At 47.1% G+C, this 24,344-nt stretch overlaps 2 protein-coding genes across 11 annotated transcripts in view; one reads left to right on the top strand and one right to left on the bottom strand.

The window, feature by feature from the left end:
* Positions 1-4,677: 4,677 nt before the first annotated feature.
* LOC118497459 (translation initiation factor IF-2-like) lies at positions 4,678-8,340 on the bottom strand. 7 transcript variants are annotated; one of them, XM_036011784.1, is made up of 4 exons: positions 5,732-7,921; positions 5,383-5,526; positions 5,145-5,227; positions 4,678-5,061 (listed from the first exon to the last, which is right to left on the bottom strand). In XM_036011784.1, exons 1-2 carry the CDS (start codon positions 6,618-6,620, stop codon positions 5,510-5,512), a joined length of 906 nt encoding a protein of 301 aa, XP_035867677.1. In that variant the 5' UTR covers positions 6,621-7,921; the 3' UTR covers positions 4,678-5,061; positions 5,145-5,227; positions 5,383-5,509. The 7 variants fall into 7 exon arrangements, with proteins under 7 accessions (XP_035867677.1, XP_035867674.1, XP_035867676.1 ...); XM_036011781.1 differs by lacking the exon at positions 5,383-5,526 and having other exon boundaries at positions 5,732-8,340; XM_036011783.1 differs by having other exon boundaries at positions 4,678-5,213; positions 5,732-7,924.
* TENM3 (teneurin transmembrane protein 3) overlaps positions 6,342-24,344 on the top strand; it is a 562,504-nt gene continuing 544,501 nt past the window's right edge. For all 4 annotated transcript variants that reach the window (XM_028526435.2, XM_036011778.1, XM_036011777.1 and 1 more), the window contains exon 1: positions 6,342-6,434. The gene's annotated coding sequence lies outside the window, so the exon portion shown is untranslated. The remainder of the gene's footprint in view (positions 6,435-24,344) is intronic.

Below are 24,344 nucleotides of genomic sequence, written 5' to 3'. Positions count from 1 at the left end.
ATTAGACACAGCCCTCCCTGCGCAGACAGGAACAGACAGGGCTTGTTCGCCCGGCACCAGCCGGACCCTCTCCTTGAAGAAATGAAAACGCAGGCGTCTTAGGCTCTGCACGCCTTACCGTGAAAACTCCCGAGGAAACTGGGAAAACAATAGGGTTCCATAAATAATGCCATATTAAATAGGAACTACTTAGAGTATCTGCATTTAGTAGGTGCTTCCAATACCCATGTTTCCATATTTCAGGAAGTGCTGCAAAATTTGATGGGGTTTTTTTTTTTTTACCTTTTCCCATTATTTGTGCCTTTGCCACAAATTTTGTTTTCCGAGGAAAGTCAACCAAGTTTGGAGGTACATTGATGGGGCTTGATATCATGACTAGAACTTTCACACTATGTGCCATTAAAAAACAAATGGGCAGAAAAGTCAAAAAGGGTGTTTAATAAATATCTTTTCACAGACTTTTCACAGTCTTTCACAGATAAGATATTTCACAATAAATATCTTATCACAGTATGTATGATAACGTGTATCATACATACACGTTATGTATGATATATCCTTTTTTAAAAAGAAAGAATGACTGGATTCAGTGAAAGCACCAAAACACTGTATTTGTGATTCACCCATTCACTCGGCAGCGACTCTCGGAGCATCTCCTACACACCCGGCAGCCGTCTGTGCTAGAAGCCGTGGGTTCAAGGAGGCGCAGGCCAGGCCAGGGTGCCCGGGAGCTCAAAGCGCTTGGACCAGGCCCACGCAAAACAAAGGAACAGTGCCACAGCGTGGGGCCGGAAGAAAAGGCAGAGGGAGGAAGCACCTCCAAGGGATGGGGGTAGAATTACTCGGTGCTTCGGGGAGAGGGTGTACCAGAGGCTGAGAGCACATCCCAGACGAAGGGAGGGGAGAAGAGGGCGCTTTGCAAGACCAGGGCATATTTCTGGGCCTGATACTGACTGATAGTCACGTAATGGCTTTTTTTAACCTGTGCACAAGTTAACTTACAGACTGGACGTGCGATATCTAGAGGACACTGCATTGTTGACAAAATCGTCCAGTGTCACTAATTTGTGACAAACGTTGCCTCAGAGAGTGCCTACCTTAAACCCAGTGTATACTCGCACCCCGAAGGCACTGTGCACCGTGTGCCTTAAATACCGTACATGCGCTGCTCCCTGGGAAAGTTGTTCTTGGAAAACAGGAGCTTTTGAAAGGCTCTCCACGATAACGATGACAAAGATTGCATCTTTTAGTAGGAAATCATTGGAAACGTGTGCACGGAGTTACACCAAAACTGTGTTCTGTGTTCAGAATCCGTCTGGGAAGTGGCTCTCTTACGAGGTCAGCGGTGGGGCTGCGGTCTGCAGCTGTGTCTTCCCCGGGGGTCGGAGCCACGTGGAGGCCGGCGCCTGCGGCGGGACACAAGCCAATGCCTGGGGGAAGCCAGGTCCATGCACAGGCCGGAGTGTCCCATCGCCGGCCCGCTGGGCGGCTCCGCAGTGCCTGCGCCTCGAGAGAGGAGAGGCCGATCTTGCTTTAATTAGTGGCCGTATAGTTCCCACGACAAACAGCCATTTCACTTCATGACTCAGTCAGTGATAAAAGTAGAATATTTGCTTTACAGTTTCCATCCATGTAATAGCCAAGAGAAATAAATTACTTGTTTTTGCAAGGGGGGAACATCCCCCCCCCGACACCTGACAATAACTGTAGAGCGCTGTGAGACACTTCTGGGTGAAAGGTCAGTGCTGGTGCTGCCAGCAGGTCCAGCGAGTCACTTGCTTCAAGCCCCGTGATGTGTTGAACCCTGTCGCCCAGGGCCCAGGGCTGGGGTTCCCTTCAGTGGCCGGCGGTCTTCGGCCTGTGTGTTAGACAGTGCATCAGCTGGGGGGTCACCTCCTGTGGGACATGCATAGATACTGCCTTTCCTGGCCTCTCCCAGGGTCTGGCTGGAGGGCTGGGTGCCTTGGCTCAGGCCGGGCCGTCCATTTCTCTCCTCCTCATCAGCACCTGGAGCCCTTGAGTGGTACAGATTGTGGCTCTTGATGTGGGACCCCACCCCCTAGTCCCATCACCCTTTCCTCATTGCTAGAATGGATGCCACAAGTCCCGAGGATGCCTGTGAGGACCAGCAGTGTCACAGGGCCTCCTGGGAGAGCCTCCTGCCTGCCTGACCCTGACACTGACCCTGACCAGGGTTCCACTTCTGCAAGGCTGTAAGGCAGCCCCCTGCTGCTCCCCCCAGGAGGGAGGTGAGGTGGGAACACCTCCTCTTAGGCCTCTCTCCCCATTACTGTTTCTGAGCTCGCTTTTCAGCTCCAGGCTGTGTCTGTGAGACAGGGGGAGCAAACTGACAGCCCCCAAAACAACAGCATCCAGGGGAAGGCCCCGTTATGCTGCCTAAAGGGGACATGTGTCCCCTTCCAGGAAGGGAGGACACTCAGGGGAGATGTTAATGGACGGTGGTGATGCTGGCCTTGGCCTCAGGCGGAGGACCAGCCCCTTCCCTCTCCCACCCACCGAAGTCCACCCCCCCACCTTGGCTCAGGCTCAGTGAAGTCCTCCTAGCAACCCCCACCCCTCCCGCCCTGCCCGGTGGATCCAGTGGCCCAGCCTGCTCTCTTCTTCCTTCCCAGCGCGTTCTAGAGGCTTGCGTTTCCTGCGGGGGCCAGGGGATGCTGCAGGGGAGCCCAGCAACATTTTTCTTCTTTCTGGTAAACTGTATATCAGCGTGACAAGGGGGCCCACGGGAGGGCGATGCCACCAGCCGGCTCAGTCCCATCATCCCTCTTCACGACCGGCGGTGCTAACCCGGCAAAGGCACCGGCAGCGCTGGGCAGAGTTACAGTGAACAGCCAGAGGTTTGGAAAAGAAACAGCGACGTCTTGCACGTCTTCCCCGACTCGCTCGAGTTTTTACTGCAGCGGAGGACTCCGCGTGAGCTCCCCTTCGTCCCCGCCCTCTCCCGACAGCAGCTCAGCGAGGCAGGGAGCCTGGGAGGCACGTAGCAAGCTGCCTCTTTGCTTTCCAGGGATGCATTTGGAGCAGGGAGCGTGGGCCCCAGCTTGGCACTGCACACATCAGCTTTTCCTAATGGCCTCAAAGGATGGAACTTCTTTGTTCCGGAGGGGGGGGGGGGAACCCCGCAGAGCCCCGAACTTCACACACATAAACTGCCTGGATTGCGGGCGTGCTGCGCCCGCGCGGGGCGGACAGTCCGCGAGGAGCCCACCTGCGCGCTTTGCCCACTGGCGACCCTCGGCAGGGAGGGCACAGGGCCCTGCGGACCCGCTCTCCGGGATCTGGTCCAGCTTGCGCCCAGTTAGTGTGACCGTTCTGCATCCCGTCGTGAAACACTCTGAATACCACCTAACAGCGAGCCTGACTACAGACAGGCTGCAAGATTTATTACCATTTCTAAATTTTATGAGTCCTATTGTTTCCTAGGCATATCACCAGGGGTAGCTATAATGAGGGTTCTAGGAGGAAGAGTCCAGGAGAAGGAACGGGCCGCCCGCCTGGGCCCAGCTCCCACCTGTCCCCCAGCGATTCCCTGTCTCCGGGCGGCCCTTCAGGACGTGCCGGGAGTCCGCCTTTCCCCCCGTGTACCGAGGTAGCAAAGTGTGGAGGAGCAAGGGAGCGCGTTCCTCTGACACTTAGAAAAGTTTCAAACACTTCTCACGTTCTTGTGGGAACTGGGCCACAGGCGTGATTTACCAAACCCCCCTTCAAGTTTCCTTGTGCGCATCTTAGGGATGCTAATTTTAAGTCATTTGTGTGATTGTCCTGTGTCATCGGGGGCCCACTTTCATAAGAGAAAAGTTTTTATTTTTCTTTAAGAAAATGAGAATGGCTGGGTTGAGAAGGGGACAATGACCTGCCCACCGCCATACTTTTCGCAGTGTGACATGCACCCACCCGGGAAGGAGACAGCTCCAGCCTGGGGCCCTCTAGCTTCCTCCGGCAGCCACGTGCGGGGGCAGCGCGGCCGCACCGGCTCTCTGGAGCAGGGTCCTGTCGCCCCGGCATCACACAGCAGGGTGCCGGGTCCCTCCAGCAACTTTGGGGACTCAGATTGCGTGACTGGGCACACCCGTTCAAGTTCGCGGATTCTCCGGGTCGGCTCTACCCCAAACTTTGGAGACGTTCTATCACAAAGGTTCGGAGGAGAGGAGGCGTTGTTCTTGTTTCTCCAGCGCTCCGTCTGCACGTAGTTACACATGCCAGTGTGTTTCCTTCTAGCCTGAGGCGCGGGGTCCTTCGGGGGCCCTCGGGGTGGCATCCCCTGCTCTGAAGTTGGGGGTGGGAAGTGGGATGGGAAGGCTCAGAGCACACTAGTCCCTCTGCCACACTTCAAGGACCAGTCCGCAGTGGCCCCCAGCACCGACTCTCAGCTACACTCGGGGGTGCCCTCCGTGACCCAATGGAGGGACCACTGCGTTGGGCTAGTCTGTCCGCAGCTCATGCGCCCCAACCCAGCCGCACCCCTGCCCTTGAACACAAAGGTGCCTACAGGTCCTAGGGGCAGAAGGGCCAGAGAGCGGCCCGGGGAAGGCTGAGGGGTGGGTGTTCCAAAATTCCGGAGCAGCTGGGACTGCTAGCTACCCTGGTGGCCATTCCTCACACGAGGGCGCAGGCGCTTGGGAGCTGGGAAGGCAAAGTGGGGAGAAAGTAACAGTGTCTTCTGGAGAGCAGTAAACTTTTATTTCCTCCCTCAGACAAGTCAAGGTAGGGAAGCTTAGAGTTGGGGTGGTATTCAGCTGCGGGGGCGGGGGGAGAGAGGGGGAGAGAAGGGGAGAGAGAGAGAGAGAGAGAGAGAGAGAGAGAGAGAGAGAGAGGGAGGAGGGGAGGGAGAAGGGACAGGAAGGGAGGTTGCGTTGGAGCCTTTAGTGGACTCCAGAATTCGCCCACTGGCAGGTGCGTGCGGGTTGCAGCTTAAACCAGAGGGCAGACACTCGATCCACGGCGTGGCCGAGTCGGGGCTTGTTAAGGAAGTCTGGGTATTTAGAGTCCCCTCCCCCGTCCGAAGGTCATTGGAGCTTCTCCGTCTCGGAGGAGAGGACACTGTGGCAGGGAAGGCGCAGGTCACTTTCACAGGCTGCGTAAAGGACAGGCCGCCTGCCGGGGGTGGAAACCCTTAATTATACCCTTCCGCCTCGGAATCCATCTTCCCGGCAGTGGCTTGCACTGCCACCTCCTCGGGTGACTCAGCTGACCTGAAATGCCCACCCTAGGGAAGATCAAGAAAAGTAGTTTTCTAAGAAGGTTAGAGGTTTGATTACACAGACAAGTGTTTCCACTTAGGTCCAAAGCAATTACCCGCCCCCTCCCCCTGCGCCTCCTCCCGCCACGGGAGATGAAAAGGACAGACCCCCACGCACGTACCCGCGCACTGTGTCGGTGCGTGTGCATTTCAAATGGCGCTGCAAGTTCATTAGTGTTTGCAATCAGCTCCGGGCAGACCCCTCATCGGAGCCGAAAGGCGGCAAGAGCCATTCATCAGCGTGAAGTGTTATTCACGGATGACCCCTAAATCGCGGCAAGAGTGGTGCAGGCACTGATTGGCCACAGCGGGGGAGCCTCGGCGCCTTCCCGAACCGACGCGGCCGGGAGCAGGGAGGGGCTGCGAACGTGGTTCAGTCCGGCAAATCCCATTTGACGGAAAAGGGCAGTAAACGGGAAATCTCTCTTTTTGAATAAAAAAAAAAAAAAAGAAGAAGAAGAAATAAAGTACCCGTCATCTTGACAAGTTGCGGAGCGGAGGAGGCCAGGATTATAAATGGTCGCAGCCGGTCCAGCTCGCCCTGGGATTGGGCTCTCCCGCGATCCACGCGGAGGGGGAAGCGCATGGTAGGCTCCTCCGCTCGCCTCGCTCCCACACTCACACACACGGACACGTGGACGCGCCCGGCTCGGGCACACTCGGCCGGCGCGTCCCCCGCCACACACACGCAAGGTCCTGGATGCTGCTCCCGGGCAGCGCGCCCTGCTCGCCTCCCCACTTTTCCCTCCAGCTCCTCCCTCGCCGTCTCCGTCCTCCCGCTCCCGGGCCGGGAACCGAAAACTCTGGCCGGGCCTCGGCCTCCGGCGGCCAAGGAGGAGGCTGGAGGGGCTGGCGGGAAGGGAGAGGGGGAGAGCGCGGGGGAGAAAAAGAAAGTGAACTCATTGGCGCTCCGCGCGCTGCCCTCCCCTCCCGCGTCCCTCGCCCGCCGCTGCCTGGCGGTGGGCACGGAAGGAAGTTGTAACACTTGCTGTTCTCTCCCCTCCCCTCCCCTCACCGCCCCCCCCTCCCCAAGCCCCACTCCGCTCCCTCTGCGGGGCCCCCTCCTCTGCGCCCGGCTCCTTTGAATTTGGCCAAGTGCTGTGTGTGCGCGCTGCTCCGTGGACACAGCGGCTGCGGCCGGGTGGCGAGCTGGCGGCGCGGGCGAGCCAGCGCGGTAAGTGCGGCGCGGCCGCCGGCGCGTCCTCCTTCCTTTCGGGGGTCCTAGTGCCCGGGCCGCGGCGCCGGGAGCTGGAGGGCGGGTGCCGGGAGCGGGCGGCGGCCGGCTGGGACGGCGGCGCTTTCCCGGAGCTGCTCTGGGGGGGAGGCAGCAAGTTGGCCAGCCCCGGTGGCCCAGAAGCATCTCCCGGGTGCGCAGCCTCTCCGGGTCCGGCCTCCGGGTCCCCGGCCTCCCCGTCCCCGCCCCTCCCACGCGTCTGACACCTCCGGCTGCCTGCTCAGGTGGGAACTTCGCCGGGGCCTCCAGCCCGGGGAGCAAGGCACCGCCCAGGTTCCCACCGGTTCCGGGGTTCCCCCGAGAGAGGCAGCTCAGGGGCTGGGCGCTCAGTGGGGGCGGGGAGCCCGGCCACTCTTGCTGTGATCTGGGTGATCCCCAGTTTTCTGATGGGGCGCCGCGTCCTTTGAGGAGGTGTCTGAAAGGATCTTGCGGGGAGTCCAGCGAGCAGGCAGCCCGGGGTTGCCACCACTTTCCCGGGAAGTGGAAGCGAGGCTCCTCCAAGCACCGGGGCGCCAAGTTGGGAAGGAGTGAAGGAAGGCGACCCCAGCGCTGGGGTGGCGTGTGGACTGGTGTATTTTGACTGAAACTTGATCTGGGAACTCTGGTTGGGGCTAGAAGCAAACAGATATCCTGAACTGGGCATTTTCAAAATCACAGATTTATGAGCCTGCAACCCAGTCGAAGTCTGTATCGTGTTTTACAACCGATTCGAAGGAGCATCACAACATTTGAGATGAAAGTGGGTTAGGGGTGCTGTCCGCCGCCGAGCACCTCACTGGGCAGTTTGGATTCCAGCCTTACCGCCCCACCTCGACGGTGGTTGTGGTGGTAACCTGCTACTGATTTTTATTGCCTACAAAGAGTAACAACTAATCCTACCGTGCAGCACAGCAAATTCACTTGTTTCTGAAGTCATTATATTGGAAGCGAGAAAAAAAAAGTCCCCGGGTACTTGTGGGTAAGAGCCCTAGAAGTTGGAGAGGGAGCGCTGTCCACGCACTCGGTGCAGGGCCCCCGCGAGCTGGGGCCCACCAGCACAGGGCCGTCTCGTTATAATACTCTCTTATCTTCTGACAACGTGTTTGTCAAACGTTGTGGACTCTGGCAGAATCCACTGGGTGGTCTTTTCGCTACAAATAGAAATATGTTCGGCATTACCTTTCCCTTCTGTTGTCATAAGGGAAAGGAGAAAGGCAGGACTGGAGCCTTTGGGAAGCTTGCACGAGTACCCCCAAAGATGGTGTTGTGGCTGAGCAGAACTGGGGAGTTTCACTCCCGCAGTGAATCTGTGTAAAATATAAAGCCCCCCCCCCCCCTACCTCTCCATTGCCGACCTGGAGAAGTGTTTGTCGTCTTTCTGGCGTATTTGGAACAGAGGTTAGAATTCAGTGACTGTGTAATTAAAATTCATTCTAGATTTTAATGTTTTAGTTGAAACAAAAGGTTTTACAAATCAACAGTCTTGCTTTGTGCGTCTCTTAATGCATTTTTAATTACCTGAAACTTCTAGTTTGTGTTTCTTAATGTATGAAATTCTTGTAAGAGCCTTGAAACTTTCCATTTGTGATTCTGAGTGCAGAGCAAATATTTAGTTCTTGCTCTGAGAGTGAGAGGTTAGCTCAGTAATAAGACTTGCTAATCCCACTTTAAAATGTCACGGTATTCACAAATTATTCCTAAATTCTTCAAAAGATAGGGGTTTGTAATGAATTTAGTTATTCTATTGTGTATTTCAGGATTGTATCTCTCTTTCTTTTGCATTTTTCTTAACCATCTTGCCTTTTCCCTTACCTGAATTTTAATATTCCTCTTACTCAAAGGTACTTTTTTCCTACTTTATTTATGATAATTTAAAAAGAATATATATTATGTGGAAAAAGTTTCTTTGAGTAAAACAAATATATTTTTACATATACCACACAATTTATATGAAAAATGAATTTATATGCTAATAACTGTGCCAGTCCTTATAAATTTGGAACATATATTAATAGCTTTGGCCACTAGCATTAAGGTTTGGATCCACAGACAAAGAGTACTGACCCTAGTGAGGAGTGCCTGAGTATTTAAAATAAAGCAGATAAGTTTATAGTAGAATCGTGACTAGTAGTTATTTCTCCATATTGAATCATTTTGCAGGCTGTGTTTATTTTCTAGAAAGAAATGTTTGAGGCAAATCACAGAGGCTTTTCTTACTATGATCTTGTAGGCGTGTCACGAGTGTTCGGTTAGCAAAGGAAACCGGCTTTATTAGGGTGAAGACAAAGAAAGATAAGGATGCTTATCTTTGAATAGAAGTAAGCACGCAAGTCAAGGGAAAAGTTTGACATTTAATCAAAAAGAAGACCTAGCTGAACGAGAATGATCCAGTCATCAAGTTCAAGCTGGTCCTTCTTAGCTTCGCTTGTGTGAGCCAAGGGTAATTATTCTCTTTGTAAGAAACCAGGCAGACGTGTGTGGCTGTCATCGGGAGCAGAAAGACCCATCAGAAACACTGGATCAACTTTGAGCTTGTACCAAAAAAAAGAAAAAAAAAAAGATGTTTTTGCGGTAGCTGTGGAAGTATGTTTGGAAATGCTGAAGTTTATCCCACCTAGAATGGTGCTGGAAAATAAGTCCAGAAGATGGTCATAATCTGATAGAAAAACGCCGTAAAGACAACTTTATTAGTTTATTAGTATTGACTCTATTAATCAATGCATTACCTCCTCTGTATTAGACTGCATTTCACCCTTTAAAGATTTGATTTCTGGGTGGTGAGGAATGCCATCGAGGTATTAAGTTAAAGGTACGTGGAGCGGCGTGGTCGGCGGCATGAATGAACGGTCTGCCTGCCCTTGTCTTGAAGGTGTACGTGGAAACTCGCTAAGCATTTCAGCTGCATGGTACTTACATACCCAACGTTTCCTGGGGTAGTCAAATGGCCACTTTGACTTTCAGGACACATTTTTGCCATCAAACTTTTACTCTGACCCACCACCAAGTATGCCTCCCTTTGGATTTTCAGTTAAAGTCATTGTTTGTATTTGTTGTATAAAGTGGAAGGCTACTTCCGGAGAAGGATTGCATGTGCATTCAGAATGAAATAGCCCTGTGCCGAGGAGCCAGTACAGTAATGCAGTGCTACCTCGAAGTTTCAACAACTAAGTCTTTAAAATGAGGACACATTTAAACCCTGATTTTGAATATATCAGCTGTTTTTAAAGTCCTGATGGACATTCGGTGCTTTAAAAAAAATGCTTCTTAGTTTCCAAGCTGATTAATTGTTGTGTCTTATAAAAACTGATTTATTTCATACTTTTTATTCCAAGCATTACCGTTATGAAGCTCTCTTTCTAACTGAGATTAATGTTTCTGAGCAAAGAAGTGGTTTGGAGGGCTGCATTCATTTTAAGTGCTGTTGTAATCAATTTTAGACACAGCATTCCACAATGGATCAGTTTGCATCCAAACCTGCCTTATTATGTAGAATTAACTTGTTGGTGATTGATAGTAATACTTCTCCATCTTGAGAAGTCATTTGTTTCCAAACAAGTGTGATGGCTTGTGAGAGTTTCCAAATATTGCTTCTCATAATTAAAACCTCCTTTTGGGGACTTAATTTGAACTTCCTCTAAGAATTATGTAAAGCCCGGGAAATCCATTCATTAATACATTTTCAACTGAAATAGCCCTTTCCCCCCCACCCCCAAATACGCGATGCCTCAAGGTGTATTTTCTTGCTCTTCAAAGGGCTTTATGGTCCTTTGAGCGATAAACGGTAAACATATATCTGGGGTTTTTTTCCCCCTTTTTTTGTTTACATCAACGGTCCGGTTTAGTCTTTTGAGGATTTCTTAGGCTTATAGCTCTACGTCTTGTGCATGTAGATGACTTTACTTTGCAACGTGGTCGGTATAGTGCTGATGGTGAAAGGTAATGCACGTGGAGGTAATCCTTTACCCTCCTTGGGAACCTGGAAAGATGTGGTGAATCTCTCTCGTCCCTCCTGTGATACCGGCCTGTGTTTCCTGGCTGTGTCTGGTGGGGCCTCAGCTAAATCGTCCGGAGGCCCACGCAGGCCCACGCTCCCTTTGGCTTCGGTCCATGTTGCACTGCTTCCTGTGATGCAGGCTTGTAGCCTCAGTCAAATGCAATATTAAAAGTGGAGAATGTGAGGTTAACATAGGTGATACGCTGACACAGCTCTAGCACATAGGATTCTTAAATAAAGATGTGACGGCCTTGGAGAGCATGTGAAGTTCCCTCAGTGGCATTTGTCTTTGCTTTCAGGAAAAACAAAACTTGGTCGGATGTGTGTTCATTATATTTTCATTTTCTCCTCTGTAATGATAGATTATTTACATTGATTTAGTGTTTTTTTTTTCTGGTTAAGAACATCCATTTAAAACAGTTGTAAATGCTAAAATAAGGCAACTTAAAATGCCATTTTCAAAGTATCATTTTAGCCAAACTTTAGAATATAAACTATCAAAGCACAGGCATGATCTATGACATATATATGTGTGTATGTGTGTACATATGTGTGTGTATATGTCATATACCACACTACAATAGGATATATTCATTTGAAAGAATTTTGATAATTTTTTTAAAAGTTTTGATTAAATAACTCAGGTGACTTGGAAGCTAGAACAGCTACATAGTATTCTTCTTGTAAAAGATAGTAATCTACTCAAATCTGCTCTTTTCCCCTTGAAGGAAGTCACTGTGCAAGCTAAGCCAGTATCCTAGAACACACTCCTAAGTAATATGAGTGAATGATTGAAACCGTATCATGGAATGTATCATGGAATAATAATAGAAGAAAACTCCCTGCCCCGTGGATGCTCTTGCAGTCGCAGAAGAGCCAGGGCTGGGGTAGCAGCACTGTGTCTTCGAGCAAGCCAGTGGCAGGTGGCAGTCTTAACTGAGCCGGCTCAGGGGCACTGTAGCTGCTTGGGAGGTGCTGGGGAGCAGCCTGGAGTGCAGCGTCCTATCATCAAACTGTGTGGCTGCATCCTTGTTTGTAAGAGAAGGAGTTGGTAATCACTTACGGAGATGTGGCAGTTTCAGAAATCATTTCCCCATATTGGTAGTCTTCTGGCTCACTCTGGAGCATGCCAAAAAAAAAAAAGAGAGAGAGAGATTATTATCCCTTTTGAAAACCCTAGTTTTCAGAGAATCCCTAGTGCCTATACATGCAAACTTGTGTGTTCATATTCAATTATCTGAAAGTGACTGTTGGGAGGCTGTTTGTTGATAAAGTGTTTTCAAATGTTGTGGAATGCCTCTGCTTCCTTTAGAGAATTTGGGGATGGTGTGATTTAGGTGGCCGTGGGGCGGGATCATATTATTTCATAATAATCAGCTACATACATTGTAACTGGGTCTACCGGACCTGTGCCTCCGAACTGGAAGGAGATGGAGAAGGGCGTAGAGGAGACGCAGAAGAAAGGATGTGATTGCCTTTTGCAAAGAGTGATGGTCCTTGGAGCATTTTCTGTGTGTTTGGTAGGAAAAGCAGCCAGAAAGGGCACATTTGGTCATTTAAGCTAATCGGGTAAGTACAGAAGAAAATTAACTTCTTATTTTTTTCACGTTAGCATATACGCATTTTAGATCCTTGCATGCAAATACATATGGCATCAGCTTTTCAAAAAGTCACCAAGTAAATTCTAAATATTGTATGTGGCTCTTCCTCCTGATAGAGAAAAAATACAGCAGTCGCTCTATTTTACAGGTGTACTTTATTGTATATGGGACTGAATGCCTTATAACTTACAATTTTATAATCATAAATTTTATCAAGAGGCTTAAAAAACACTCCAATTATGTTAAAAGATCATTAGGAAGTATCTTACAAGGTTACTTATCTTTGAAGATAAGGCTCCTAATCAATAGACGTTCATCATTCTGTCATTTCTTCAATTCTTAGTTCCACTTGCCAGAATTCTTGGGATAATTCCTCTTCAGGGTGTCATCATGTAGAGAGAAGTATCAGCTCGGTGGTGGCTGTGTTCCTTCAGCCACAGTCTGGGGCCCTCCTGAGTAGTGGGTACAGGTGAGTCCGTGGTCCCTGCTCCCCCCGGCAAGAAACCAAAAAGCTCTTCCTCTGTTGGAACGGAGTATTTCGTCTTGAGTTAATATTTTATGATTAGAATTGCGGGCGCCTTATCCACGTGAGGAGGTGAGGCGTCTTTTTGCTACCTTGGACCTTTCCAAAGAAAAGCACCGTCCTTCCCCCCAGAGCAGCCCCAGCACCCCACTGGGCCCCGCATTTGGCTTGTGTGCTTGCATGTGGCAGACCACGGTCTCCCCGAAGTCATCTGCCTGTGCTGGGACTCCATGCCGCCCGGTACGTTGGGAGCAGAGTGATGGAACAGGATGGAATCTACTTTACTGTAATTCACAACGAGACATGTAGGACGTGTTTTAAGGGGTTTGTATGAAGCCCATGCAGATATGTGAATATTGGGATATGTTATTTCGGTAATTATAAAAGTGAACCTACGGCAAGGTATATTTATTGTTTATCTGTCTAGCAAATTCTCTTTTAAAGTATAATATCTATGCGAATACTTCTGTTGGAGACTTTGGAATTTGTCCACATGTAGGTGGAAAAATTGGCAAGGGACAGTTCTTTTAATAGCTCTTTTTTTAAAAAAAAAGCTGGCACCAGGCTTGTCATTTAAAATAATTATAAAAACCAGGAGAAGACAGCTGTAAGTTTTATTTCAGAATTGACAAAAACTTCCAGCAAAAGAAAGCTGTCAGTCCTATAGTTCTTAAAGAACAAATCTGGGACTTTTGTTCCTCTGAAGAACAAAAACAACAAAAAGCATCCCGAACAGTGTCATCCCATTTTTCTGTATTGTATAAGCCAAAATGAAATGAACAGTTGAACGTGTACATTTTTTCTGTTGCATTCTATGGCATGAGAGCAATACAGTAGGCAAGAATATTGCAAACAGTAACTAATCTAGTAATTTAAATAAACAGAGAGCAGTGACTCACTGTAATATCATCAAGGAATAAAAGCCAGAGGATAAACAAGCATAGTTTGCCTCTTCTTGTCACAAGATAGGGCGTTAATAGTATTGGAGAGTAACTGGATACAATCAGAATAGCTGAAATGTTAATCCTCCTCGTGTGTACTAATACTTGAAGAAATATTCCCAAAGAATTAGAAGGCTTTTGAAGATAACCAGACCTTCTAGGAAAAAGAGGAAATGTGTGTTGCCTTACAAAGCTGTTGATGAATTTGGGCTCGGAAGGGGGTGACCGTGGAAGAAAACTCCTGCCAGTTTGTTTTTCTGAAAATTAAAACAGAACAGATATTTTCCAGCTCTGCTGTGTCTCTAAGTTGATATTTCTACTCTGGGTGAATTTTTAATTTGTCTTTCTCCCATGAGGGTAGTAGCATATTTAGCATTTAAAAAATCCCAATTTAAATAAAAATGGAAGTTATTACTTGTAGGTAAATTGTACCTGTCAAACCAGAATCGACCCCTCACTTCTTACGCTTCTGTGTACCTTTTTTGTGTCAGTGTGAATAGAACACCCTGTTCTGTGTTCTCTGTGAGTGGAAAATTAAATAAAATTCTTCCTTAGTGATTACTTTTTCTTCTAGAATATGCAATCTCTAAATAAGACTCTAGCATTACAACAAAATTTGTAAACAGTGTTGGCACTTACATTGATTCGCCAGTAAAATTTTTATTCTTTAATTGTTACTAATTTTAAAAATTACTTCTGTAGGGACTTTGAATCAATACTTAACTAAAGATAAAATACTTCTATAATATTTTCTATGGTGTGTTTTGATTGTGGTATAATTTTCTATATTGTTTCAACCTGTGTTATATTAAGTGGTATAGTAGATGCATAGTGTGATAACTTTGAAGGAAAATACATTGCAAAGGATATCACTGTAAAATTAAATTTATTTTTAATTTCTGCATGGAAGGATCTGAAGCACAATATACTGTAGCTGAAAATTCAGTCTCAAACAAAAAAGTCCTCATTTTATATCTTTCCAAATTTAAACATTATTTTACTAAGAATGTATATGAATACACAGAATCATTTACATTATTTGTATTTATAACTTTTATTTTTTGCATCTTCCCACTAATGAAAACTTCAGATTTTTATTTGGATAATATGCTCTATAGTCCATAATTAAGGAATTTTAAAATATCAGTAATGAAACATACACTAATGTTAATTTAAGTTTTTAAAGAAACCTAAAAGGAATGAAGATGATTCGGTAAATCTAGAAGTCATAAAAATAATTTAGTGATATCCCCCCTTACATAACCTTAACACTTGGAAAATCACACATTAATATTTCTATTAGCTAATCAAAAAGTTATTTATTATAAAAATGAAAGCTGAGCGATGTGTTTATATTATTATCCTTAAGTCACACAGCGTGAGTACATTTGTAAAACAAATGTTACATTTCAAGATACGTGATTTATTGATATTCTGGTCTAACGTAATCTCAATAAAATTCAAAGAATCGTGCATGTGACTGCAGCGAGTACCTAGCCGCCTAGGGCAACCCTTAGCCAGGATAGCCCTGACAGAAGTCTCGTCCCTAGTTCTCCAAGTGTCACGGAAAACCTGTCCCTTCCAACAGGAGAGTCGGACTCCGCCGTGCAGGTGCGCGATGTCCCTGACCAAGGCGGGGGCTGCAGGAAGGGCTGGTTCGATGGCATGCCGTCCGAGAATGCTCCCGGCATCTGCTGAAGGTAGCTGTTGAGAACTGCATTGCACTTCCGATGGGAATTTTAGCGTATCAAGCTTAGTGAGTTTTATACTCATCCATCAGCAAAGAGTAATGGGAATTAAAACAAACATTATTGTAGCACATATTTCATTTAAATGCGATAGAAGGTGTATAAATTGATCGTATAACTACCACCTGAGCTTTGAAAAGGCTGCAGTTTACCTAGACAATCTTAAACATTGAAGAAAGCAAAGTACTAGTAGTTCTCAGCCTTGGAAATTGTTATGAATTTAGGCCTCTTAGGGATTGATTTATTTTTTATTATTTTGTTTTTACCTTTAAAAAAATCGCAGCTTCTAGGGTAATTTTCATTATTTAATTTGAAGTCTGAAACACAAGTATTTGATTTAGAACTAAATATAAATGATTAGTGCATGTATTATGCATTTTTTTCTTAAAGGGGAAGTATCACACGGTTTTCTGGGTGAGATTCTGGTTCCTTTAGGATTAAAAATCATTGGTGGAATCACTAATTTTGGTGGAAGAGTGTTACATAGATTTTTTGTCCTCATTGCTACTTTTAAAAGAATAACCACTTGGGAATACGCAGCTTTGTGGACAAGCCGCCACTCTTTGATGAAGGATTATATATTCTCCATAAATCTGTGATCCCAGAATCCAGCGCACAATGGTTTTATCACGTAGCTCTATGCTAGCTTGGCCGTCTTTTCATTTCCCTTGAAAAGTTCATTGATTCCTCTCCTGGATCTAATATTTATATAGAATTCTGGTCTAAATATATGAGGCCTGTCCAGAAAAAGTCCATCCATTATTAATGGAACGAGAACAGTTTGCACGGCATCGATGTGAGCTGGCAGCCAAGGAGAGTGGGCTGGAACGCACATGCGTGAACAGTGACGACTTCACTGTACGAGTCAGTGGGGGCGGTAGACACCATTGAGCAGGCGTGTGTACTGTGTGGCCGTCATGTTTAAAATGACGGAGTGAGCAGAGCAATGAATTGGCATCAAATTTTGTGTTAAGCTTAAACATCCATCCGAGGAAACTATTCTGATGACTCAGAAGGCTTTCCGGAGGATGCAGTGAGTAATCAGCAGCTTCATCACGACAGGGCACCCACTCGTGCATCGTTATCTCATGCAGAGTTTTTTGGAAACACATCAAATCACCCAGGTGACTCATCTCCCCTACAGCCTAGATTAGGCACTCTGTGACTTCTGGCTTTTCCCAAAGCTAAAATCACCTTTGAAGGGGAAGAGAGTTCAGACCATCTGTGAGGTTCAGGAAAATACCGTGGGGGAGCTGACGGCAATTCCAGGAAAGGATTTTGCAGAGTGTTTTGAACAGTGGAAGAGACGTGGGGAGAACTGTGTGAGGTCCCAAGGCGCCTGCTTTGAAGGGGACTGAGGCATCATTGTTTCTTGTATCTTGTATCTTCGTCAACAAAGGTGTCTATTTTTTCAGTCCTATGTGGCTGGATACTTTCTGGACAGACCTTGTATTTTTTTTTTTAGGCACTAGTAGATTCAACTTTTGATGCAAGATTAGTTGATTAACTTGTTGCAAGATGGTGAGGTCTGAAAAGTTAGGAAGGCTCCTTTTACTCTCAGACCACACAACCGGTGAATTCATTGTTGCTGGCACACGGTTTGCCTGGTCAGTACAGTCTGCAGGGCCTGGGGCCTGATCACTGTTTTTGGGAAGCCTCTCCCGTGTTCATGACATTGAAAGCAACTTGGGAAAGAAATAGCAGCATATGAAAGTGAAAGCATCACACAGGACAAAGGTTAGTTTTCTCTGAACATGTATGCAAAATAGCGAGCATGCTTTATAGCATGCTTTGTTCATGGATTAAAAAGAAAGAGGCTGTCATGTGATTATATTCCCATTTAGAATGAACAATTTCTTGCAAGAGCATTTAGAGTTTGACAAAAGTGTGTGTCACGTTTTAAGGAGGATTTTTTTAGTAAAAGAAATATATTAAAAATTGAGTGGTCAGACTGGATAATTAATTGTATTTTTATCTCGATCAGTTTCATTTAGCCAATGGCGATAAATAGAACACAATTTATCTTATTAAAATATCAAATATTGACTAAGATTATTTAATTGCAAAAACACACGTGATTCTACATTAAAAAACAGAATTTATTATAGACAATAATTTGCCTAAATAAATGGGTTCTTATTTTTGAGGCCACTAGCTTCTTCAAGTGCAACAGGAGTAGCAAAATTTATTATAAAAATTGCAAAGTGAAGAGGTAAATTTTTTTTACTATTTAAATAATTCGGATTTTTCTATAGTTACTCATTGAAGCATACCATGAATTTAAAAAGATGGCTCTTTCTAATGCTCATCCTCCTGTGAAAGATATTCATCATGCAAGATAAATCTAAAAATTATTTTCTATTCTTAAAGGTCAAATTGAAAATATTTATAATTAAGGAAACTATTTTTAAAGATTATTTTCATAATCTCTTTAATATGATAATTGGATACTCAAACCTTCTGAAAGATTCTACACTTTTATGATTGGTACAAATATGACATTAAAGCAGAAACAATAGAGCGGAGAAACAGGCTGGACGTAATCAATTTTCAATGACTTTATAAGATTGTTAGCAAAAGAATTTAAATAACACCCTACGGTCTTTTATGTCGATATGGTCTCAATGTCCACTTTATCAATAGTAAAGCACAAAGTTTAATACATTGTAAAATCACTGTCCAGTTTGGCAAACACTCGTCCTCATGTTTACCGTTTCTAATTTTTTCTAATCCTCAGACTCCGCGCGTTTTAATTTCGGGTCCGAAAGTAATCCCGACGAAGGGTCCGCGGAGCAGGTCTTCCCTCTGCCGTCCGCAGCCCTGGGGCCCCGCCCGCACAATCCCTTTCTTCATTAGTCTAAGCCACTCGCAGATTCTAATCTTTGCTGTCTCCACAGCTGCTGGAGGATTTTTTTTTTTTTTTTTGCAAATGTCATTGCAAATTCACGTATTTTGTGCACCTCACTTCCTATGAAATATTGATAGAGGAAGGGAAAGGGGAGCAGAAGGGAGCTGGGTGCATGTCCCTGGGCGGCTCCCACCCCCTGTCAGTGGTGATGAGGAAGGACAGGGAGGATTAAAACGCCCCAACCGCAACTGTGGCTTCACTGGACACTGCCCTCAGAGTCACCCAGAGGTCAGTCATTTCTACAGTGCGAGTGCATTTTTAACTCGGTCAACTGTCCCAGTACACATTTCCATGGGGCATTTTTCTAAACTGATGGCCGTAATTTAAACTCTAAACAAAACATGATAGTTCCTTTCACTTTTAAACAAGCCCATTAAAAGATGACATTGTAGAGAGAAATGTATCAATCCCTTGCATTTATCTTGATGTACCAATTTGGAGAATGCTTGGTGTCACGTGGGTATGTCACCCTATAGAAATTAGAGTTATCTTTGGCTAAACTTCAACATACTTACTTGCATGAATGTTATTTTGACAACACAATTGGAAACTCTAGCTACATATAAACCTGAAGAAACGTGAGATTCGTCAACTTTTAAGGACAGCCTATCTTCTTTAGTTGCGATCTCTCTCTTTTGTCCTATCAGAATTTTTGTACGAGTCAACTGAATATTCCTTGGAGTAAGGAAAGGTACTTCTGAGATTGGAAGTGCATAGAATATTATTGTGTTCAGTACTTACACAGATGTTGTATATGGACACGACAATTTTCGTTTCCTTCTGTTTGACATTCCAGGGAATAACTGTTGCCTTATGAAAATTCTTTGGAATACGAGGAAGGCAGGATGAAGGGTGGGCTAAATTAAGCTTCTTTTGGAGACTTATACATAGCGCATTATTTTTCTGTTACTTTTCTCGTGAGCATATTGAGTGTGGGCAAAGGTAATCAAATGCAAGGCCAAAATATGAAAAGTGCTTTAGTTTCAGGGAAACTTTGGAGAATATTTCAGGGGAGAAATGTGCTCCTTACCAGTTGAAACTTGAAATTTTCCCCCTATTAATATTGAATATACTAGAAATTAATAATGAACCACGGCCAATGAACCTAGAGAAAGTAGGAGGCTGTATAAATGCGGGGAAGCTTTGCCCTGATTTGAATGTCTGTCTGTATTTTCATGTGTGCCTTCTTTGCACCAACATTTTTTGTCCTCCCATCCATTTAAATCAAAGCCCACGTGTTCTGTCGGAGTTCTGTGTCCTGGGGAAGATTCGAGGGAAGAGGCGTGACCTTGGACCCTTAGGAAGTGTCCACTTCTAGCTGAGGCATGATATAAAAGGGAATGGACTGTCATTCAGGTTGTTGGGGAAGCCAAAGGGCTCATGGAGGAATTACTGCCTTGGTCACACTGTCCTCCAATAGTCCATGGATCTTCGAAACGCCGGAGAACTGAAGGAAGTGTATACCCTGCGTCTTCCAGCACGTGTGTGCCCGTCCTGCAGCATTCAGACCTGAGTGGCGCCTTGAACCCCAATGGGACGTTAGCAAGGACCTAAGGCAGGAACGCCTCACAAGTGACCAAGTTTCCCTCGGGTTCACAGATGTTGAAAAGAATAGGAGCCTGAGTGAATCAGAGCACACGCCTTGCACTTCTCCACTCCACTCGCGCGCGGCCACCGGTGCCCGAGGAGATGGGGTACTGGAAGCAACAAAGACTGACCGGGGAAAGACAAAGGCTGATCACTTGCCTCCTTCCCTGTGGAAGAGTCTGGCAAGACCTTTGTTGCACACTTGCCCACCAAGCCCTGCTGAGGTAGAGGCCCCGCCCCCCTGTGCCCTGGACCCACCCCCATCCCCTGTCCCCTGCTCCCATCCCTGGTCCCTGTGCTGCTGGGCTGCGAGCACCGTGCCGGACGCTCAGGAGTCCATTAGTAAATCACTGATGTGGGGATGACACGGGCCCACGCTCTGCATCAGCGTCCCTGTCAGCTGTCCTTTCCACCAAGGATTTGTGGCCCCTAGACGTAGGTCCTCACCTAGGACCGTTCCGGTTCGAAAAGTCCGATTCTGTTATGTTAAGATTGCCTGTGATCCTTGTTAACCCCATGCTACCAACAAAGACGTGTCTGCACTTGGGTGAGAACAAAAGATACGGCAGTAGAGTGTAGACCTCTGGCAAAGGACAGCAGTTGGGGTGCAGGGGTCGGGGCATTCCAGCAGAGGGGGGGCCCAAGGAGGAGGGGCCTGCACCAGCCCACCCAAACTCGTGAACAGGTAACAGCAATGCCAACAGGCAACACAGATGTAGGAAATCGACCAAGTTGTTGGCATATTCAGCTTTCAGCTCTACACAGGTACACATTCTCCTACGGTTCTTCATATCTACAGTTCTCTTTGTCTTTCGTTTTCCTGCCTCTGAAAGAGACGTGGGTGCAGAGACCACGCCTCTGTTGTGAGAAAGGGAGTGGAGCAAGTTTGATCCTAAGCGGTGTTGACATAGCGTCCCGACCAGGGACACACGGTGAAGGGGACTGTGAACCGCAGGGCCAGGCGTCCTCCGAAAGGAGACGCCACCCCGCGCCTCTAGGCTCCTGGTTCCCCTGTGGAGATGAAACGATGACGCCAGACTGTGAGGTTTTTCAGGAAATTCCAGGACGAGAATTTTGCGACATCTCTAGATGTTTAAATGTTGCCTCACTCACACACACACACACACACACACACACACAGATAAAAGAAAATACGACTGCTGGGCGGGGTTGGAGGGGGGCCTGCGGGCTGCAGCCTGCCACATGGATGCAGAGGCGGGCCTCGGGTGTCTGGGAGCTGCTGGGTGAGCAGTCGGAACTGAGCCCAGGGTCCCCCCGGGAGAAATCTGCCATGAGTTTGGAGAGGGAGCTTGGGTCCAGATTGTGGATTATCCTAAATGTCACCCTCTTCTACCCATTTTGGAGAAGAAAATATTTTCAGTTTGCAGTACACTTTCCTGTTTGGGGTTCCAAACAGAAACCCAGGCCGCCAGCCAGCCTTCTGGGAGGTTGGCCATGCCAAGGCGGGAAAGGGTTATGTGACAGCGGCAGTTTGGGCCTGTGCAGGGCCCTTCACCCAACCGCCTCAGCTTCTCCGGGTCTCCTTCTTCCCACCAGGGACTGCGTATCCTAGGCTCTTGAAACCCGTATTATATACCTGTAATCGGGGGAGAACCCCAAAAGCAAGCTATAGCTGATACATACTTTTGCTTGCATTTGAATATTATCTGAATCCAGATACTAAATTCTGTAAGAGAGGAAAATCCAAAGTTAAAGTGGCCTGTTGGATCAGGTCACGCTCATCCCACTAACTGAACAAAAAGAGCACTCCCACCCACATTTTCATCGCTCCGTGGCAGCTGGGCTGGGCTCTGGAACTAGAGAGGTCTGCTGAGGCCCCACTGCTGTCATGCACTCTCTGTGCGACCTAGGGCAGAGCCACTCTGTCTCTGAGCTCCGCTTCCTCATCCCGGGACATTGCTACAGTCCGGAGCCCGGCCAGGTGCCCCGCTCCCTGTAGGCCCTGCCGTGGTGCTGGCCTGGGTCCTGGAGGTGCTCAGCAGTGCCTCCAAGTGAACGTCATGCTCACTAGGATGGCTTCCTGTGGGCTCTGGAGTCCCATATGGACACTTCAAGTTCCAACGTGCCACTTGGTTAACTTTCATACAATTGAGATGCTAACGCAGCCCCTTGAGGGCTGATGGTGAGGAAGGAAGGCGCTAAGGCATAGAGAGGACTTAGGTGGCAAGTAGCACCTGGTGTGCGGTGAGCGCGAGAGTGAGCCTGTGCGCACCGTTGGGGAGCAGCATCCGCTCATCCAGCGGGGGGACTTCTGCGACATTCACTCTCCAGATTAGATAGGGATAACTAAAAGGCAGCCACAGAGCTTCTCCTCTTTCCTGGGGCCATCACCTACTTGCAATCAAGGAACAATCCTTAACAACGCTGATGGGTCTGACTCGCCACGTTGGGAATTGGAAGTCCGGAGTTCAAGCGGAGAAAGATTGAGATGCCCTGCGCGTGTTCGGCCTGGGGATGACTACAAAAGAGACCGGATGTCTTCTCCAGGGAGGTGCAGGTACACTGCACCCGTGGGATGGGGAGGGCTTGTAACGACGATATCCGGTCACTTACAGAGGAAAAGAAGGTCACATGCGTGATGCATGTCACAGATACTTATCTGAAAAAGATGAAAAGATTTTTGACTTTTGAAGAGGTATGAGATTTGCCTTTAAAAAGTACCTAAAGACGCGCTCTGTCCATAATGTCAGATAATGGGGATATTTTATAGGGAGAAAGTGTCTTCGCAGGGTCAGCATTTTAAGTATATTCGGGCTCATTTTTTAAGACATGAACATGAAAGGTCGCTTTGCCCCCCATATTACTGTTGTAATGGCCTAAGTATATACGATGAAAATCGCAGTATTTAAAGTTCCAGGAAACGTTCCATGGGGATTTCGGGCCTGAATGTGTACTGTTCAGTTGGCAATGCTGGCACAGTTGGAAATCGGCATCCAGCTGTCGACCTTCTGGAAACTCAACCACACTCCTCCCTCAGTCTCCGTGGGGGATTGGTTCCAGGAACCCCACAGATACTCAAGTCCGCAGATACTCAAGGCTGTTTTTTTGTAAATTGTGTAAATCATCGCCCCCTGGTGTGGCTCAATGGATTGAGCACGGATCTTCGAACCAAATGGTCACCAGTTGGATTCCCAGTCAGGGCACATGCCTGGGGTGTGGGCCAGGACCCCAGTAGGGGGCGCACAACTACACATTGATGTTTCGCTCCCTCTCTTTCTCCCTCCCTCCCTTCCCTGCTCTAAAAATAAAAAATGGAATCTTTTTTAAAGGTTGTGTAAATCAATGCATACAGTCGGCCCTCTGTGTCCTCATGTCCCCAACCACAGACATACTATTTTCCTTTTTTTCTTTATAATTTTATTTATTTATTTTTAGAGAGGGAAGGGAAGGAGAAAGAGAGAGAGAGAGAAACATCAATGTGCGGTTGCTGGAGGTCATGGCCTGCAACCCAGGTATGTACCCTGACTGGGAATCGAACCTGCGACACTTTGGTTCGCAGCCCGAGCTCAATCCACTGAGCTATGCCAGCCAGGTCCAGAAATACTATTTTCAATCTGTGGTTGGTTGAATCTGTGGATGGAAACTCATGGATAACAGCGGGTCACCTGTACTCATGGAAAACAATCTACATATACAGGGTAGGGCAAAAGTAGGCTTACAGTTGTGAGTATGAGAAATAGAGTTTATTCATGCAGTATTATCTATTAACTAGCGTATTGTCCTCCACACACACAACTATAAACCTCCTTTTGCCCCACCTTGTAAGTGGACTTGAGCCATTGAAACCCATAACATGCAAGAGTCAGCTGTATATTTAATATGTATTCATTGATTAAATAGAAATAATTACAAAACAACCTTGAATATAGCAACAAATATTTCTGTTTCATTAACAAAATTACCTAGCATTTAGATATATCTCATTAACAAAATTACCTAGCACTTGGATCTATCTCATTTGTTTTTTTAAAAAATGTATGATGCAAAAGATACCCACTAGCACATTAGTTCGCCCAGTGGATTTCTTCAAGTTTTGCTGAAAAGCAAATTTTACACATTTGTCTGGGAAACGGTGGTTGGCACCAGCGTAAGAGAGCCCCTGTGTTCTTCTCAGCTGTAATGCCTTCATTAAGTTATCATTTATTAAGCATCTGTTTTGAGTCCAGCATCGGTTTAGGCTCTGTGAGCAGGAGGTGCAGAAATAAAGAAGATGCATATTTCAGAAGCTCAAAGAAATGTGTAATAATTAGAAGCACTAACAATGTAGCGATGGAATTAAATTGGAACATGCTCTGTGGATGGCCTCTCTCGGGAGCGAGGAGCAAGTCTTGCAGCCTCTCTCTCTGCCACAGTTCTGGACCCACCTCTCCGGCCCATGCTCACAGTCTGGGTCCCAGTTCGGGCCCTCAGCAGTCGACATCCTGAGTACCACCCACGTCTTCACGCCCGCCGCCCGCCCCTCCCCTCTGGTCCTGTTCCAGAGGGCCCCAGGGTTCTTCCTCCAGCTGAGCTCATGGTGCTGCACTCCTCGTGGGCAGGGTGAAGCCC

This window comes from Phyllostomus discolor, chromosome 11 (assembly GCF_004126475.2).
Source record: "Phyllostomus discolor isolate MPI-MPIP mPhyDis1 chromosome 11, mPhyDis1.pri.v3, whole genome shotgun sequence".
Classification (NCBI taxonomy): domain Eukaryota; kingdom Metazoa; phylum Chordata; class Mammalia; order Chiroptera; family Phyllostomidae; genus Phyllostomus; species Phyllostomus discolor.
Note: the sequence above shows the minus strand (reverse complement) of the source record. Positions and strands in the feature narration are given on the sequence as shown.